The sequence below is a fragment of the Cyrtonyx montezumae genome, unplaced genomic scaffold (genome assembly GCF_038088225.1).
Source record: "Cyrtonyx montezumae isolate F1298 unplaced genomic scaffold, pur_monq_1.0 scaffold_8, whole genome shotgun sequence".
Taxonomy (NCBI): domain Eukaryota; kingdom Metazoa; phylum Chordata; class Aves; order Galliformes; family Odontophoridae; genus Cyrtonyx; species Cyrtonyx montezumae.
Genome location: NW_027072089.1, coordinates 38,027,677 through 38,047,344, shown reverse-complemented (window position 1 = coordinate 38,047,344; position 19,668 = coordinate 38,027,677). Strand labels below are relative to the sequence as shown.

The window sequence follows — 19,668 nt, the reverse complement described above, 5'->3', positions numbered from 1 at the left end:
TTTCTGACTATTAAAAAAATTAAATTTATCATAAGACATTGGAGTTTCATTATGTAAAGAATTTAGGATAGGATCATAGTATTTCACACAAAAAAAAACATAGGATTTCACACAACAGTGATTGTATTGTATTTTTTCACTAGATCTGTTCTCTGTCCATCATGTGAAATATATTGTTCCTGTCTCAGGGTCAACTAAATGGTAGTTGCTTTGATGCAGTCTGCACACTACTTAGTCTCAATAGGCAGAACCAACACTGAAAATAATTATTAATTGTGTAACTATTTTTTATTTGTAGTCTTCTTATAGAATATTATTTTTCATAGGCATTTTCAACTTCTTTGCACTATTGAAAAGAAAATATAAAATATTTTTTCTTAAACATTTATGGAGAGGAATATGGATAGCCAACACTGTGCTACCCTAATTTGTTCTCAGCTTACCATCATTTAATCACAAACTTCTTTAAGCTAGAATTTAAGTATTAACATATGTCATATTTATTTTATTTTTTTTATAATGAGCAGTCTGTTGGTTGGGTTTTCTTCCAGCCTTTATTTCATTAGGTTGAGTTCTTATCCTTCCAATATATTTTACCACTTGAGAGGCCCGTTCTTCCACAAAATTTTTCAGTCCAGTTTTTCTTTGAGTCAAGTGCATCTTTTTGCTTCTTGAAGAATTAGTTTCTTGATGGAGGAACAGTGTATTCAATTCTTATTTCTCATGAGCAATAACATAAGATTACCAGCTGTGAAGATCATGTCTGAATTTTGGAGCAGATGTTAATTTTTTCAGAAGCATTCATTGCAGTTACAAAGAATGTAAACTCCAGAGCTGCTTCAAAAGATGTTTCAGGGATGGTTCTCTCTCTGTATATTTGTTTGTTCATATATGAAATGGACAAACAAATTTCATTTTTTTTCCTAATTTATTTCACAAAACTGTTTCAACTGTTTGGACTAAAACTTGAACACGAAAACAATACTTAAATGGAAATGAATATCACCACACTTTCTTAAGTTTGAGAAAGTTGGAAAGAAAAATTAAAATAAAAGACCTGAGCATTGTAGTCTTTTATTGTAACATTTATTCTTCTGGGATCTGTTCTCAAATTTAATTTCCAGCCAATAATACCTCAGAGTCTGGAGGAATACAATACCTTAATAAATCCCCAAGGTGATGATCATCACATTTTAGGTAACTATTTATTCTCTAATTTATCTTTAACAGAAAACATCCACAAATGCTTCTCTGGAAAGTATTAGAATAGTCTACTTTCTTTTCCTATAAAGATGAATCTTATTTATGAAAACCTTTGAAAATTGTACTCGTATGGCATTAAAATAAACACATTTCTGGGTGAACATCATTAAGGAAGAAACAGATATAATTATGGTGCTAACTCTAGGGGAGCCTATATTCAGATTCATGTTCTGATTCAAGTGAGTCTTTGAGACTGCATTATCTTTTAATCTGGAAGAACAGGAAAGTAACTTTACATTTGTGCTTACTACTGTACCAAGTAGTTTATAGGGAAATAACATTTTATTTCTGTTAAGTAATCAGACAGATCTTTTTAATGGAAATTTAATTGAAACTAAAACTTATCCTGTACACATAATTTTTTTTTCCCTTCTGAATGCATATTTTCATAAAATTTGAACACTGAAAAATATTGTGCCCTGTCTTAGGTTATCTGTGTTTCTACGGCTACTTAAATAAACATGTGTATGCAATTGCAACTTTTTTTTTTAAACATATTTTTGACATTGAAATTCAGGAGGGTTTAAAAGGATGACACGTGTCTGTACATGTTTGCGTGTAAGTCACATAGGGTGTTTTTTTCTTTATTATTTGATTAATGAGTATTTTTTGGAGAATTATCTCTTTTTTCACTTTGGAGTGAATCTGTTTCATGCTGCCTGTAAATGCTATTAGAACTATCACCATGGCAACTAATGGTGATGCCCAAAAAGAGTGTTCCCAAAGATTCAGATAAAGAAATAGATCATTAGGATCCCTTAGAAAGGGAGTTCTGTATATGTAGATGGAGATAATAAGTGTAAAATAATCAGTGTTCTGATGCTAGTGCCAGTAGGTGTAAAGGCACGATGTAATCATTCCTTACAGTCACCTGCAATCTTGAATTGATGGGAGAGAGTTTTGTAGAACAAATTTCTTTTTATTTTGGGGCTGTCTAAAGTAGTCAAAAAAAGAATCAGGTTGTGTGAGTCTTTTTAACTATGCGTTATTAAGAATTATAATCACTATCACAAACATTAAGTTTTACCTGACTTTGAAAGAGGAAATAAAATATATCAAGGTCTGTTTTTTTATGTATATAACTCTTGTCTGAATGGTTTTGAGCATCTTACATAGTTTATTGTTCATGTTAAAAACAGTTCACCAGTGTCACAGGTATATACAGTTCAACTTCCTAATTACTTTGTACATTATATATTATATCCTATATTTTTAACAAGAAAAACAGTATTTAAGACTGTTCTCAAACAAGTCCTTCTGGGTAAAGGTCCTACCATGGACGTGCAGCATGTGGACAAAATTTTGTTTAATCATTCACAAACCATTGCAGAATAGAAAATTGGTCTTTACCCAATTGTAGTCAAAGTTCAGTGTTTCTTACATCTTAGTGGATTGAACAAATAGCCCAAATATGAGTATTCATTTACTCCATCATACATAAAATGAAAAGATACATGTAATCTAAAAGGAGCACTGTTATTTCTGGAGAGGCCAGTATTTCAAAGAGAAAAAATTCTCTTGCTGTAGAGAAAGTGATGTCACTGCTTAGTGATAAAGAGGCATTCTGCCTTAATTTGAAAGGATCTGTCTAATGAGCCATGTTTAGTTCCCTTAGACAAATTTATTACTCTCACTTAACACGGACATCATTATTAATTAGGCAAGCAGAAGTCATACCATCCTGTCAGCAGAGATGCTGGATTACCCTGAAGCTGGGTATAAGCCAAAGACTTTTCTCACCATACATCCTTCAGCAGGGCTACTTTCCTTCCAGAAGGAAATTAGCATACTGCTACGAGCTTTCTGACTGTTCATCTTCAGAGAGTCCATATTAATTCACATTGAGAACATCAGGGGCAAATAGTACAGCTGATCATTACCAGTATAATTGACTTGCGAGTGATAATAAAAATGTGGGATCAAAATAAAAAGTTGTAACTGCATTTTAACTGTGTAGAACATTATTTTATATTTTAACTCAAGGAACTATTCTGTAAGAATCAATTAATAATGACTTCTTAATCCAAGCCTATTGTTAAGATTCCCAACAGGTTCATCTTAAGTTTACAGATAGTTTGGGGTAATTCTCAGTTGGATTCCTGAGACAAAATTTCACTTTGAATTCCTGCCTTTTCTAGGATTTTACAATAGCTGTCTTTTAAGCTGTGTACTTATTGTTTCCTACAGTTATGTATAACGTAAATGAAAGTAGGGTTAAATCTGTGATTTGGTATATAGGTTTCACTTTTTACATGCCTGAGCACAAATGAAAACTTAAGAAAAGTCATGCAGCAAAGAGGAGCAGAAGTGGTACTAAAGAGTGTCTTGCAGGCACGTCAAATTGTTTTTACAAACAGAAGAAAATACTACAAAAGAAGAAGTAATTATCTCATATATATGGAGACGTCATTGTAAGTGGATGTATACCATTCAAATATATTTGACAGGATCTTGTTGTTACCGTTATCATTTTTGCCATACCATTACATTGTCCATAACACGGATATCAAAATCAAAAGTACTTGCAAATGATAATATTGGAACTAATAAAAAAAAATATAATATTTTGTTTCACTACATTGTCAAATTGTCATGCATTTTCATTGCTTTTATTTATTTATTTGCAATGAAAATTTGAAAAAATAAATTCCCATAATATTTCAGATTATTTTTCTATGTTATTTTCTGGTAAAAAAAAAAATCTATTTTAATTTTATTTTGTGCCCTTTTTTATAGCTATGCTTTAGTCTGTTTTGTTAATATGTACATCATGTGTTTAATTTGTCGCAATCTGATATAGCAGTTCAAATAATTTAATTTTTTGTAAACCAGTGACAGAAAATGCTACCTTGAATCGATTAGATTTTCTCTAAATGCAATATGTTCTCATTTTAATGGAAAAATAGCAAAAGTATGGGTTAATATTCCATAATATCTCCTCTTTCTCCCTCCAGTCTCTAGGATTCATGAAATGCTCAGTAGGATCTAGTGCAATTATTGCTAACAATATCGGTAATTGAAGGCACAAATTTTTATATAATCGCTTCAAAAGACTGTTCCAACATTCTTGCACTTTCAAGCACATTTTAAGAGATCAATCTCAGTACAACTTCAGTACTTTCATTTCCACAGTTTATAAAAGAACCCAACCATTTTACATAGCCAGCATATTCTTATTAGTAGGAAGAAAAAAATAATAATAACATAAACAAAAAACAACAGTAAAAAAATGAAAGTCTAAAAGCATAATTTAAAAGAGTTAAACCTTAACTGTACCCTGTGAAGCAAAGACACAGAGATACACATTCTGGAACCAGGCATTGTGATTCCTTCCATTTAAAATTAATGTCTGTTACTTCAGTTTCTTGGTGTGACACCAATGCTTGTAAGCCCACATAGTGCCTAGCACTGTTTTGAAACATGAATAGTTGAATTGTTGCTTGTATATTTCTACTGTTGCCTCTTGTCAAGAATAAATGGAGATGAATTAAAACTATTTTTAGTTTCATCTGAGATTACGAGAATGAAGAATTCAGCCCTTCCCTGGAAACAATCTGTGCCTTAACCATTAGTTTTGTTAAACTTCATACTGAATATATCTATTTGGTTATGGACCAGTAAGTCCATTCAATCAGCTGTAATTATGGGACTGTGATGAATTTAAGACTCCGTTAAAATCTGTTAGCTGAAAATTGCTGTTGCACTGTATGAAGTAGCTGTTCTTCCTTGAAAGAAAGAAGCTGGATTGACTATCACCTTTATTCAGACAGTTCCTGTTTGTTGGAGTTTGTTTTGCCAGGTACTAGATGATATGTTTTATGTTGATACACAGTATTCACAAGATTAAACATTTGACATAGTGATACTGTTCTGTATACTTCAAGGCTGAGCATGCAATACAAGAGAGTTGTCATCAACAGCAACCTAGACATTATGACCTATGTTTTGAATGCAGTCCAAAGTCTACTGTAATAAGAACTGACAGATAAGAATTTTCCATAGGAGACAGACTTATTTAGCTACGCCTAACTAGTTCATCTACATAGCCTTCTGAATACAAAAAATTAATCTGTATATATTTTTGAATATGCTGTTCTTAAAATCAAAGAGACTATGTTCATTCTGGTTTTTCTATCCTTTTATCCATTACTCATGGTGATTAAAAAAGGCTATATTGCCTTCACAGCTGTTTTTTCTAGACACTAAAACAATTTTGAACCAAGAGCACCCAGGAATGGATGCTGTCCTACCCTTCTTGAGTAGGTCTGTTACTTGAATGAAAAGGGGGAAAGTAGTGCTTATTCCACTACTGCCTCCTGCCCTGCTCAACTGTAATAGTTTATTATAGAGAATACTGTTCCATACATTTCCATTCTCTGCCAGTTCTAGGTTCCTTGTAGTCTGCCTCATGTTGGCTTGAACGATGTAAGGCTTGTATTACTAGTTATGGTCCCTTTGTTCTGTTCAAGTTGCGTATAACCAGATGGGAGTACTATCCTGGAAGTACTTTGCTGATCTCAATTATGGCCTCTGCAATAGGATAACATGTAGAAATTTCACCCAAGCTAAATGTACCCAAATTTTCAGAACTGTTTGCAAGGACAGCTGGTGAGCCTGTGGTTTGTGACAGCTGCTTTACTGCAATAGGGACAATATTAATTAAAACATTTTCTGCAAGGATATTTTTCACAAGGACAAATGCCAGAATTATAGAATAAAGTATCCTCTACTCTCTCAGGAAAATAAAAATAAATTAAAAAAAATCTTTGAAAAACATTTAAGTGGTAGATTTACTAATTAACTTGATTATTCTTTGATTTGCTAGCAATCATTTAATGTTATATTTTTCTGCAATTAGACGTTCACTGTATGTTGTTCTGTTGAAGGTAAAGCCAAAAGTAACTTCCTTCTCCAGATCCAAAGCCAGCAAACTAATCACTGGCAGGCAGCATAGTCTCTTCTGATAATATACAGCTGTATACAAATTTTACAGTGGATTTTTTAAGCCATCAGAAATATGGCCTTATTTTATCTAGCCTCCATAAGCAAAATAGGACAGATGGGCATTTCAGATACTTAAATTCCTTGCTTCTTATGTCCAGCCTTTCAAACTAGGATGGGAGAGTGACACAGGTCAGAAAAGTTGATCTTTTTGTTCTCACATGAATAAAAAATGGTTGCCTTTTGTATTATTTACCCAATTTAATGGCATTTATCTGATAAAATTGTTGACAATGTGTTAAAAATAAAATAATAAAACTTATGCCAGATATACTGTGTTGTTCTGTACCATCCTGAATATCAGGATCCTGTTTAAAATTATTTGTGATGCCCATGTTTAGATTAGAAATCAGGCATATTTACAAAAAAAAAAATGTATATTTATTGATGTACGACAGATTAAATAACTTCAGGTTTTTATCAGGACAGTGATCTACTGGACCGACGGAAACATTGTTTTGGTGTCCAATCTGAATCCGGAGAAGATCTTTACTTTTCTGTGGAATTAGAGTCTGACCTAGCACTATGGGAAAAAGCATTCCAGACAGCAACTTTTTTAGAAGTTGAACGGATACAGGTGAGAACAACTGCCTTGATGATTACCTTTTGATGCATTAACAGTTTATAACAAAGTAAAGATTTAAATGAAGACATTCTCTGTCGTATGGAAATCTCAAATTGTTATTTTAGGAACAAATAGGAGAAAAATGTAGAAGAACAAAAACCACAGATGTTATAATCCTATTGGGTATTTTAATGTTCCAAGCATTAAGAATAATGTGGATGGGATAGTTTTAGTTAAAGTTGCCACGAGTTCTGTACACACTCCTACAAAATCATTACTGTATTACCCCCTGCACATATTGGCTAATGCTCACTTTCCGTGCCATCATTTTCTGCATTCTCATGTTAACACAAGCTCTGACAGTTGTTTTTTTATTATTATTATTTTTATTTAGACAAATTGTTAGCTACATATATATACATACATACATACATACATACATACAGATAGATAGATATAGATAGATAAATAGATAGATATTATTTATAAATATATATATACTGGCTTCTTCTGACCTACAAGCCAACATTGCAGATGAACTGAGCGCTAGCTAATACACTAATGGTGATCCATTTTGTAAATGATTCATTACTGTTAGTTTTAATTCTTATTACCTTCACTGGAGGAGGAGTCTGAGAAGGTTCCATTTGTATCTTTTAAGTTAGTGTGCTCTACTACCATTTGCAGGAGCTACTCTTATCTTTTGAGCTCTGGTTGTTGTGCTAAGGAATACAAATTTATTTTTTCTGTATAAAATTTTCAGCAGCATATACTTCTGCTACTAAATATTTAAGATGCTTTGTGTTTCCTGCATAACTATCTGTAATATTGTTCACAGAAAGCCTACTGTGCTGTCAATAAAAGAAGATATGGCAATTTTCTAAAATAACCTTTAACCCAGAATTCACTTCGTATTTGTTTGTCTCTGATACTGAATCATGCTGCAGCATTCCTAGTTTAGTTTTTCCTCTCAGGTATGAGAACTTCATTTATTCAAAATTATTCCCATCACCCAAAAAGAATTTCTCTAAAAAACTTAACTTCAAATTTTCAACTTTTCACACTGTCGATGTTCAGAGTAACAGTTAAGAACTCAAGTTATTTATTTCCTGAGTCCTTACAGCATGTTTGTAAAAATGAAAAAACAGCCATCTTGTGATGTTATTACTATGGAACATGCACTTTTATTATTTCACCTCTCTTTCTTGCCTCTATTTCTATATACCAGTTTGGAAATGAAACAAAACATAACTTTTTTTTTTTAATATAACCTTATTTTCCATATTTTCTTTCAGCAATCTGTTACTGCTTTTATCCATCAGTTTCCAGATGAACATGAAGCCTAGTTTGAATAGGTAGTGATATAATTTGTCTCTGAAAAGTTCTTTCATTGCTCTGAGTTATAAAAAAGGGGGCAGGTTCAAAATAAATATATCAACTGTAAATGTTTCCTAAAGTTCTGTTTTATGCAGTTATACACATATAAATATTCATATTTCATGTGAATGGTAATCCAGCTGTGTGCAGGTTTGTCATACTATGAAATCATGTAATTTTGAGAAAATAACTGCTGTTTCAAACAGCCATTTAAAATTATTCAAATGTTTTGCATATTATGCTATAATCATGCAAATAATGTTTCTCAACTAATATAAATTGGCATTAACCTCTAAGTTTAAATGAAACACAATTTTGTCTAAAGAATGTATCACAAATGTATATATTTTAAAAATGCCTCACTACAAAGATGTATAAATTCTATTTAAGCCTAATTCATAGCTTCTGCCAGATGTCTATCTAAAATAGAAGTTAGGCATGCAGATTTTTTTTTGCAGAAAGAATAAAAAGTTGATAATTGGCAATAATATGTGACAAATATGACACTATAGTGTGAGTCATAATAATGTGTTGTACTTTCTCTTTGGTAGTTTTATTTAGAGTAACAAAAGTAGCTGATATATATATATATATATTTTTTTTTTTTAATTAACTATTAAACCAATTAAGAAAAAAAGTTAAAATGGAGATCCCTTTTCCTCTCTATCTCACAGCTTTGTGAAGAATCATGAAACTGAAATATATATGTATATAATGAAGTACAATTATATGATTGTCAAGTTCCCATAAAAAGTTCCTACTATTTATGCTAAAGTTTTCACCATTTCCATCTTTTTTTTTCTCTTTCTATTCTTATTTCTATTGTATTTGCTTGTGACCTAATGTAAAGATTATTATGTATACAGATTTGTAGTGCCTTACTTTAGAATTTCGTCTCCTCTGAAGTTGCATCTGAGTTGTATCTTGGATTTGTAGTCTGGTTTCCCTTTGCTTCAGATATAGCTTATGGTAGACTTACAATTTATCATTGTTTCCGTAAGTTAAACTGGATGTTATTGAGGAGGTAGGCTCTAAAGAAAATAACGCTCTGAGTCTCCTCCAGCCCCTGATCTGCTAAATTATTGATAAACTCAATTTAAGATTCTGTATTGTGTGAAAGAAGAAGAAGTGAATGCTGGAATATTTTCTGCTGTCTTCTGAGAGGGAGATATTTCTGTTTTGATAAGTTTTTTATGACCTATATGTGAACAGACAGTGATCAAAGCCATACTTCTACAATATTTTTTTATCAGTGATTCTTAAAGACTAAAATACAAGATAAATATATACAAACTTCTTAATTATCAAGTCTTCTGGATAGAATTACATCATACAGTAAGCCACTCCACTGGTAGCCTGTGCCTTACAGTGCACTTTCTGGCCACCAGTGCCCATGTTGTGCTGAACTAGACGTTTCTCCACAAGTTGTGTATTGCCTGCAGAAAGTGCCTACAGTGTGGGAAGTGGGTAGCTTTTTCAGAGCAACATTAAGGCCAGGCTGATATTTCCTGCTTCTCATAAATCTTATCTTTTCAATGAAACTCATTAGCCCAGGAAAAGAGCTATGTTTAAGCAATGTTGTTATAGAGGTAGCTGTGACAGCTCAGTGTGGTGCTGCAAAATGCATTGTAGACAGGACAACTGCTGCTGAGGGGGAGATCAGATGAATTACATGGCAATACATATTTTGAATCTGAGATACTGTCTCCTTGCCATATTTGTATTCTAAGCAAAGGCTTGAAGATCTTGCAAATAAGTGTAGTTGTTTTATATATCCTGTAAGAAGTTAGCAAAATAATTCTGCATAATTATTTTGCTTTGCATGGAAAACTTGAACATTTTTGCATGTGAGAATTTATTACGTAGTAAGTCACTGGGAAATACATTACTTTTTTACTGATGAATGCTCTTTTCTTCTACTAATGAGATATTGCCAAAGGCAATATCACCTTATTTTCTAACAATGATGATTTAGAATCAAAGTTTACATTTTCATAGCAGTTTTATGCTATGGCTGCTCAAAAGAAAACCCAGCAAAAAAAAAGAAAAAAAAAACCAACAAAAAAAACACAGCACAAATAAACCCCACAATTTTATTTGCTATCAAAAATACAAATACCATATGACTGTGACAAAAAAAGAATTAAATCATTGCTTTTATGATTAACAATTGTCATTCTTTTTCATGCATTTATAATTATAATGACTACGTGCACCCCTGTTCTGTCTGAATTCAGACAGACATCTAGTAAAATACATTAAATTATTTCAGTGTTGTAAGAAAATAGACTAGTCAGTTTTCTCCACCACAACAGTAAGAAATCTTCAGTTTCCCAAGGGAAATTTTGCTTTCACGCCTTTGGTGGGTCACATAATAGCATATGACTTAATGCTACTCTGCAGTCAATTGGCCTATTTACACACAAATTGCATTTTATTTTTTCAAACGATGATTTTTAGATACATGTACAGTGACACAAAGAAATTCTGGTCCTAGAAAAAATGTTGAAGAAATATGTTCTGTGGTAACTGCCTTCTCTGATTTTTCATTTACAGTGCAAGACATATGCCTGCGTTTTGGAGAGCCATCTCATGGGACTTACCATTGACTTTAGCATGGGCTTTGTCTGTTTTGACGCTGCCACAAAGGTAAAGACCTAAGACTTCTTTTCAGTGTGGGCTACTATTCCTCCTAATTTCTTACACTTTAAGATAAAAAATAAATCCTTAAAACACACCATTTTTCTTTTTACTCTTGCAAGAGGTAATTTCATGTCAACTCTCAACTCTTATGTTCTATTTTAAACTTAGAAATGATTACTAAATGATAAGAGAAGCCATGTTCTGAGAGCCAATGCCAACTTTAAATGAAGTCTTCATTCTTTAATTTCATATGAAAACTCAGACTGATACAGTTTGATTTTTCTTTCACTGATGCATCCTATTTTCTGAGAGGAAATAATCTTGATTTCAAGCTGATGTATAAGCTGTAAAAGGATCTTTTTTTTTTTTCTTTTCTCCTGATTGGGCATGTGTATTATTATGACAATAATACTTCCATCACAGTGCCCCGAGCTTGTCATGTTGCTTGGAGTTGTTGTGGCCAAAGTGCAGGATCTGGTACTTCATCTTAAATTTCATCACACTGGCCTCAGCCTACCAATCCAGCCTGTCCAGATTCCTCTGTAGGGCCGTGCTATCCCCAGGCAGTTTGACCCTTCCTCCCAGCTTGGTATCATTTGCAGACTTACTAGGCCCCTCATCCAGGTCATCAGTAAACATTTAAACAGAACAGGCCCCAGTACTGACTGCTGGGGGACACTGCTCTTGACCAGTCACCAGCTGGATTTAACTCCATTCACCTCCAGTATCATTCAGTTCAATTCAACTATTGTCTTTATCTCATGCTTTTCCAGTTGGTATTAAAAATACTCAGTACAACTGGTGACATGTGAATAATAAGCCATCACTTTCTACATTGTACTAACACAGGTCTGAATCTCAATAAAGTCATTTATCGCCTAAGTATGATTGCATTTGCATTAATTGCTAACAAGTACTGAAGTGTAAGTAGACTGTTATTGCTACTACTTGACACCGCTGTTATGGAAGAATGTTAAATATTTTTTCTCCAGTTATTTTTTCATTGGAGATGCTGCAGGTGAGAGTACTCATCACTAACTGTTGAAAATGCCCTTTTCTCCAAAGAATGTGCTCCTATCATATATCTCAAGTCAGCCCTTCTGACCGCATTACTCCATTGATCAAACTCCTTTTTCTTCCCACTTCAATCTGATTTTTGCACAAGTTGTGTTGAATTCAAGTCCTAAATTTTCATGTAGGTCAGTGCAATGGAATTACATAGTGGAGAAAGACTGTGTAGGATTCCCCTTGTTCTTATAAGACTTTTGAAACCATTAGTTTCAGTACATGCACATCATAAATTTAAGGTAGCAAAGTATAAGCAAAATCACCTGTATAAGCATAACCACAGCTGAATAGTGTGATACCCCTTCAGTATATTTTCAGGAAATGTACTACAGTTTTGCAGATAAAGATAAGAAGTTCTTGCAGAGATATAACTTCACTGAGCTTTTTTCTTAAACTGGTCACTATACCTTTCCGGTTTTACAAAATTTCCGGAGACTTCATTGTAATGAACATTATTACTTATAAAACATATTCTCTCTTGTCTAATACTTTTAATTTTTTTTCTTTGATATCAAAGAGCAGAAAAGTATTTCAAATATTAAAATCAACTGCTAAAACAATGAGCCAACAATTAGCTTTGCCAACAAATTTGCACTCAGCCCTTCCCCATTCTTGCAACACAACATTTTTCCACCAAAATACATGATGATCACCAGTACTAAAATAAGTGCAGAAAAAAATTTCTTCTAGCTTCCACTTCAAGCCAGAAGAAACTTGATTGGGTAGGCTGGTAACACTGCCTTGTAGAAGCACAACTTTCTTCCCTGCTCAGACTAAAACCACACTGCACAACTAAGTAGCAGAAGATCCAAAATGCAAAATGACTAAAATGAAGCTTTGATTGTTTGATAACAACATAAGAAAACGAAGAAGGAATGACCTCGAATTGTATCAGGGGACGTTTGAGTTGGATATTAGGAAGAATTTATTCTCTGAAAGAGTTGTGAGGTATTGGAAAGGGCAGCCCAGAGAGGTGGAAGGGTCACTGTCTCTGGAGGTGTTTAAGGAAAGAGTAGATGTACTTAGGGACAAGGTTTAGTGAGCAATATTGGTGGAAGGTGAACAGTTGGACTAGATGATCTTAGAGGTCTTTTCCAAACCTTAATGATTCTGTGGTTCTATGTCATGCAAATCTCTGTCTTCTGAGTCACGCACGCTTGAGAAAACTCATGACTCCTGAACAATTATAAAAGCATAAGTCAGTTTTACTCATTTTCCTCTCTCCTCTTCATCTTTAAAGACATGAAACCACATGGTGAAACTGATCCTTCTGTGGTGGCTTCCAGACTCAGCATCCAAAAAGTTGTAAAATTTTAAGTCGTGCACCATTCCTAGTAGACTGTCTGGGGATCTTGAGGGTCCAAACAGTGATGGAAGTACATGTTTAAAGAACTCACAGGATGTTTCACCAAAGTGTGACTGAGGATAGATGAGAAAGGGTGATATGTTTTGCATCACCTGACAGACTATGCTGGTCCTCCTCCTTCTCTCCTGCTAGCCCTGCAGTGAGTATCAGCTCTCAAAGAATTTGTTGAATCTAGACCAGCTTTAGCAATCTCTCTTGATACTATGCATTCTCTGCACTTCCATATGGGCTGCAGAGACACATGGTCTCCTGCTGGTGTGCCAAATCCATCATTAACCACCTCCTATCTCACCCTAATCTTCAAAGCTCCCAACACCACCCAAAGAAAAGGAGTTTCATGCTGTGGCAGGAGTGATTTTCCTTGAAAAAACTATTTTTCATTTTTGTTAAAGTTACTCATCTACTAGTTCTCCTTCTATCTTTTTCACTTTCACTGTCTATGTTTTCTCTGTTTTTCTTGCTTGTACTTTTGCCTGGTAAAAAGAGTTTTGCTTAACACTTGATAGTTTTCTTTTAAAAATAGGCTACCATTTTCACAAGCACTTAAATAGGAAAAGCATTACCTCCATTATTTCATTATAATTATGGCAGGTTGTGTCCTGGCTCATAATATTCTTTGACAGTCCTGCTATATGAATATAAAACTTGAATTGTTTAGTCACGTGAACTTATACTTTAAGTTCTCCACTTAATGAATGAGTTCAAAATCTCTTCACAAATAAAGGACTGTGAAAAAGAAAACAAACAAGAAAATAAAGAATAAGAAATAATGAATAAAATTTGAACTAAATGATCAATATATTATGAGTATAAAAATATAAGTTTGTAAGTTACAATTATATGAATCTCCTGGCAACTGCCACATGAATTAACAAACTCAGAATTAAAGACAAAAACACTTCTTGAAATGCTGTACTATCCATGAACAATTGCATCTGGTTGTTAACAGATTGCATGAATTTTTACAATTAATATTTAAAAAAACAGTACAAACTATTATCTTTCATAAGTCATGGTAGTAGAAAAACTGTTCAGTCACGGATCTCATCATTCCTAAAATAAATAGAAATTCTCCCAGATAAATAGAACATATGAATAAATTGGCTGCCAGTAGCAGTTGCAATTCTTTCACTATCTGCTCACTTCTATTATTTTTCTATTAGTCATGAAAGTCAACTTCTCCTTTTCCCATTAACACTGAACTTTAAGGTAAATTCTATGGACTCCAGAATTCAGTGTCAAATACCTCATTCAGACCAGCTTTTGCTCCTTGCAGAACTGTACCACAGATAGAAAATATTTTAAAGAAGTTGAAAGGGTCTTGGACAAGTACTTGGAGGAAAGATCTAATGAATATAATTAAATGAACAAGCAACATCAGTTTTACTGTCTTTTGAGATGCAAAACTCTGGAAGCTGCAATTGCATTAGAGGGTACTATATAGGCATTTTCACTCTTCCCCACATTCTGATTTTGATCACTTTTGAGAACAAGATGCTGGGATAAATAGACCTTTGCTATAAACCACTGTGACAGTTGTTAACACACTGAAGAACAAGTATCCCCAAGTTACTTCTACATTGATATTTCCACTATTAAATGAAAGCTAAGATTACTGTGCTTGAAAAAGTAATATTGATAAAATTAGTGTTGATATTCTAAAAATTCTTAATATTCTGAAAAAAAAATTATCCAAATAATTGCCAAAACAGTCTGACATTAGCCAGGAAAAAAAAACTCGAGAACCCCCAGTGCATTGCATGATGTTATCATGTAGAATACCACTGGAAAACCATGAAACTAATACAAAGAGAAAGCCTTCATGGCATACTTACCAGTTGCAATGTTTCTATACAAAAATTCATTTTTCTGGTTCACTATTTATATTTAATTCTCTTTTTGCTTTGATGACACAAAGAAAACAAAATTTGACATAAACATTCTCTAATGAACTTACAGTTTTTAAAAGGTTTCTTTTTTAAATATTCCCTTGCTCTCTTTCACATTTCAATTTTTCTTTCTTTCTTTATTTATTTATTATGTTTTGATATTTCTCAGAACACAGAGCTCAAGTACTAGCTTCTGAGAATATCTGAGAAATCTTTTTCAGTACTATAGTGTAGTATAAGTGTTCAGTGTTTGTAAGTATTCTTTCTTAATCACTATTGAACTGACAGTGAACTATTTTTTTAAAGTGAATAATCACTACTAAACTGAAAACATGTTCTTCATCTTATGATATGAACCGTTGTCCAGCTTTTCCAATATTCATGTTATTGAAGCCATTAAACAATATTTGATTTATTGATTTTATTGATATTTTCCCTTCCTACACTTCCAGTTAATAAATACTTTTTTCCAACACACCTGACCAATTACAGACAAAACTGTACATGTTCTAAAATCCAAATGCACTGCTAGCATACCTATGGACCAAGAAGATATCAGATATTTGGCCATGAGACAGTAGAGTTCAGGATCTTATGTGGAAAAAAAACAGGAGATAAATAAAATTGCAACCCTGGACTTCAGGAGAGCCAGCTTTAACCACTTCAAGGATCTTCTTGGAGGTATCCCATGGTTAAAGCATTGGGCCTAGGTAGGAGGTCTAAAGAGAGTTGGTTGACATTCAAGTTCAAGATGCGTGTAGGCCTAAGAATAAGAAATCAGGCAAAGGTAGCAGGAGACCTGCGTGAGTGAATAAGGAGCTTATGGAAAAACTCAAATGGAAGTCTATGGAATTGGGAAAAGGAGTCTGGCCACTTGGGAACAATATAGAAACATTGTCAGGGCTTACAGGGATGCCACAAGGAAGACTAAGGTCCACTTTAAATTAAATTTGGTGAGGGAAGTCAAGGGCAAAAAGAAAGGCTTATTTAAATACATCAGTAGCAAAAAGAAGATGAGGGAAAATGTGGATCTGCTGCTGAATGAGGTGGGGTGCCCTGGTAATGAAGGATTCTGAGAAGGCAGTTAATGAATGCCTTCTTTGCTTCAATTTTAACTACTAAAACTTCAGTAAAACTTTGGAATCCCAGGCTCTGGCAATAAGAAAGTCTGGAGAGTCTACTTGACCTCTTTTGGTATAGAAATATCTGTTCAGAGACTGTCAAGGAAAACTCTGCCCACTCAAATCCATGTGCCCAATGGGATTGTTGAGTGCAGAAATGATTGCCAAGCTGCTCTCTATCATCTTTGAAAACTCGTTGAGATCAGGAGAGAGCAAAAAGTGTTTGTGATGCCGTCAGCATAAGTGAAAGTTTAAGTATGTTCATTAGTTAAGTGTCCTCACAGCATCGAATCCATTATGGACTTTTTCAAAATATGCCCACCATCTTTAAAGTAATTTGTACTATTTGAATTCTGCATTATTTGAAATACAGGAAGCACAAAAGTCCCTCTTTCTTCCCCTCATATTCCACATGTATTCTGCTAAAAGTGAACTTAACAACCTTTGTGAATAGTGTTTAGATATTTTCCTTTCTGCTGTCTGCTTAATCAAGTTTTCCAGACTCCGTTCAGCTACATCTTGCTTGACAGAATCACAAGATATTCAGCATCTACTACAGACACACTTTTTCTTTTGAGATGTTTTAGTCCCTAAATGATATTTAAATATATATATAAATTATAAAAAAGATGCAAAATATCTGTTGCAGATGTTGGAAATTACAAATCAAATTATAGCTTAGGTAGTTTTTGCAGCACTGATCATCAGTGTCTACTCTGGAGAATGTTTTTCCCAAGAACTACGTGATTACAGGTGGCCACTTCAAATCATATATTTTTCTAACAATATCTACTTGTGTTGTTAACTGTCCTACCAGTAGTAGAGAAGGACCATAGATAAGATGAAAACTTCATTGAACATGGTGCACTGCAAACACTCAGCTTGCTGTTAAGTAAGCTTTAATTTATTTTCAGTGAATGTAACCTTTGCGGAACTTCTTAACAGGTGAAATAAACAGATACACTCAATGATATTAAGGGATCTCATTTTATTATTGCTTATCAAAAAATCATGTTGACTTTTTTTAATCAATATACACAGGTGCATTCCCATAATTCGCTTTTCCAAAGTTACTTTTCTTATTTCCAAAATCTAATCTCTGAGGTTCTGAACTCCTGCCACTTGTTCATTCCATTTCTCCCTAAGCATTTTCTGTGTGTATTAAAAAGGAAATAAGCTTACACTTTTGTGTGTGTCTAATCCAATAACTTTTTGTTATTCTACTCACTATGAATAGCAAAATATGTATTCCAATTTTCCCATTGTCTCTCAGCACAGCCCCAAAAGAATACAGCAGACCTTTTTATCAGGATATTTACTACCAGTGGCAGAAAATTCTACAATTTGGCCAATTTCAATTACCCTTAATGCACTCTGTCTGCAAAATTTGCACAACAATACTTTTTTTTTTTTCCTATATTTAAATATGGCAAAGCTGGTTTATGCTCATTTAGATTCATTGTTCAATATCTTTAAACACTGCTAAACTGCGTTCATCATCAGAAAGTAAATACCACAGCAGTATCTGAGGTATGCTTTTTATTTCAATTTTTCCAACTTAGCTCCAGTTATTGGTTTCAATAACTGTACAGTTACTCCTCCTCAGGTCAGATGAAGTTCAATGTATCATCGAATCAGAATCATAAAATGGCTTGGGTTGGAAGGGACTTCAATGGTCATCAAGTTCCAACCCCTTGACATACTGCACACTTCATCAACAAACAGAATACATCACAAAACAATACATGACACTGCAAAATATATACACTTTTAATATCAGATGTCTACTCTGTATCACAGAGCAGAATTTGTCTGAATTTCATTAGGAAGAAACTCCTTCTAAGTATGCATATCTGAAGAGCTGTGCAAAATAAATAAATAAATAATTGAGATTCAGAGTTCAGTTATGGCAGGAGGCAGCTAGACTCACTTAAGGATAAAGATTTAAAAACGTAACTCATGTGAGCAAGTATTTATTTCACACTTAGAAACTGAAATGTTGAACAAACAGCTACTGTAGCTTTGAAACAAACACAAGAATGGTTTTTACAATCCTGCTTTGTACACAAGAACCAAACAAATTTTTGGTAGGTCATCCATCAGTACTAAGCAAATAAACTATAGTCTATATTCTGTGTATCTTCAGTAATAGACAAGGCCAATTTTATTTTATAAGGGATGACTTCGTTTCTTTTTTTCCCAATGTCCTACTTCTGTTCTTTATCCTCTGTGTCCTCCCCTGTTTTCCCTTTGCAGTTATAAAGCCACAGAAGTTGACAAAGAAAATTGCCTTGGACCATAATTATTTTGTAGTAAGACACTCTCCAGTGATAAGTAACATGGTAAAACTAGACATGAACAATATCTTAATCCTTTTCAGTTCCCTACTGCTGCTGTCATTATAGGCAATATTTCTTTTTGCAAGAATGCTATCTTTTTCAATTATAAATGAGACGGACAAACTAAGGGGTATACAAGATGTCCAAAGACCCAATAACTTTTATTCTTGAAAATAGAGATCCACAGGACATTTTTACTTGATTTAGTTTGACTTAGCATTAATTTTAGGCAGAGGAGAAACAACATTAGTTTGAAAGGTGTCTGCTGAAGTTTAGGATGATTTGATGATATATATGCTATAAAGATTTGCCTTAGAAAGATAAAGAGGCATAATTCAATCAGTCAAATTATCAAAAGAATGGAAATTAATGGAAAATAAGCTACAGTTTTTTGAAGATGTCAAAGGAAGGACAATAGAAGGCAGTTCAACAATGAAACCATAGGCCATAATTCTGTGTTGGTTGAAGTCCCTCGTGTTGACAAAATATAGCTTTTTTTCTGTAATGCCAATGCAAAATGCCCTTGCAAAATGATATAATTATCCAGGAGCCATAAAGTCTGCAGATGCAAAGTGTATGTATGTTACTCCTAGTTTGACAACAATAAAAAGATAACTGCTTATTCATTGTTGGTTTGGTAGTCTAGCATTTTTTTAGGGTGACTCAAGCTCCTTGACCAAATAGAAATCCAAAACCAACACTCCAGTTATACATTAAACTAAGGTAACTGTGATTAACTGCTACACTTGTACAATTGAACTAGTTGTTTCACTTCTGATGTAAGTAATGGTGAGATACATATACAGAGTGTATCAGAAGTAACTATCATTCGTCTCAGATCAAAACAGGAAGTAGTAGTCAGGATGATTAGTTTTAGCATTAGAAATAAATTGTTTTCCTGAATTAACAATTTAAAACTCCCATTCTCCATTATCTGATTTCTGCAAGAAGAGCTCTGTTTCATGTATCTGTCTCAGTGAAAAAAAAAAAAAGCAATTTGTTGAAGACTACTCAAAGAAACAGATAGTTCTTTGAT

At 33.5% G+C, this 19,668-nt stretch overlaps 1 protein-coding gene across 3 annotated transcripts in view; it reads left to right on the top strand.

The window, feature by feature from the left end:
- SNTG1 (syntrophin gamma 1) overlaps positions 1-19,668 on the top strand; it is a 318,971-nt gene that overhangs the window by 286,530 nt on the left and 12,773 nt on the right. For all 3 annotated transcript variants that reach the window (XM_065753302.1, XM_065753304.1, XM_065753303.1), the window contains 2 exons: positions 6,689-6,841; positions 10,763-10,855. In XM_065753302.1, coding sequence (XP_065609374.1) covers positions 6,689-6,841; positions 10,763-10,855 — 246 coding nt within the window. The remainder of the gene's footprint in view (positions 1-6,688; positions 6,842-10,762; positions 10,856-19,668) is intronic.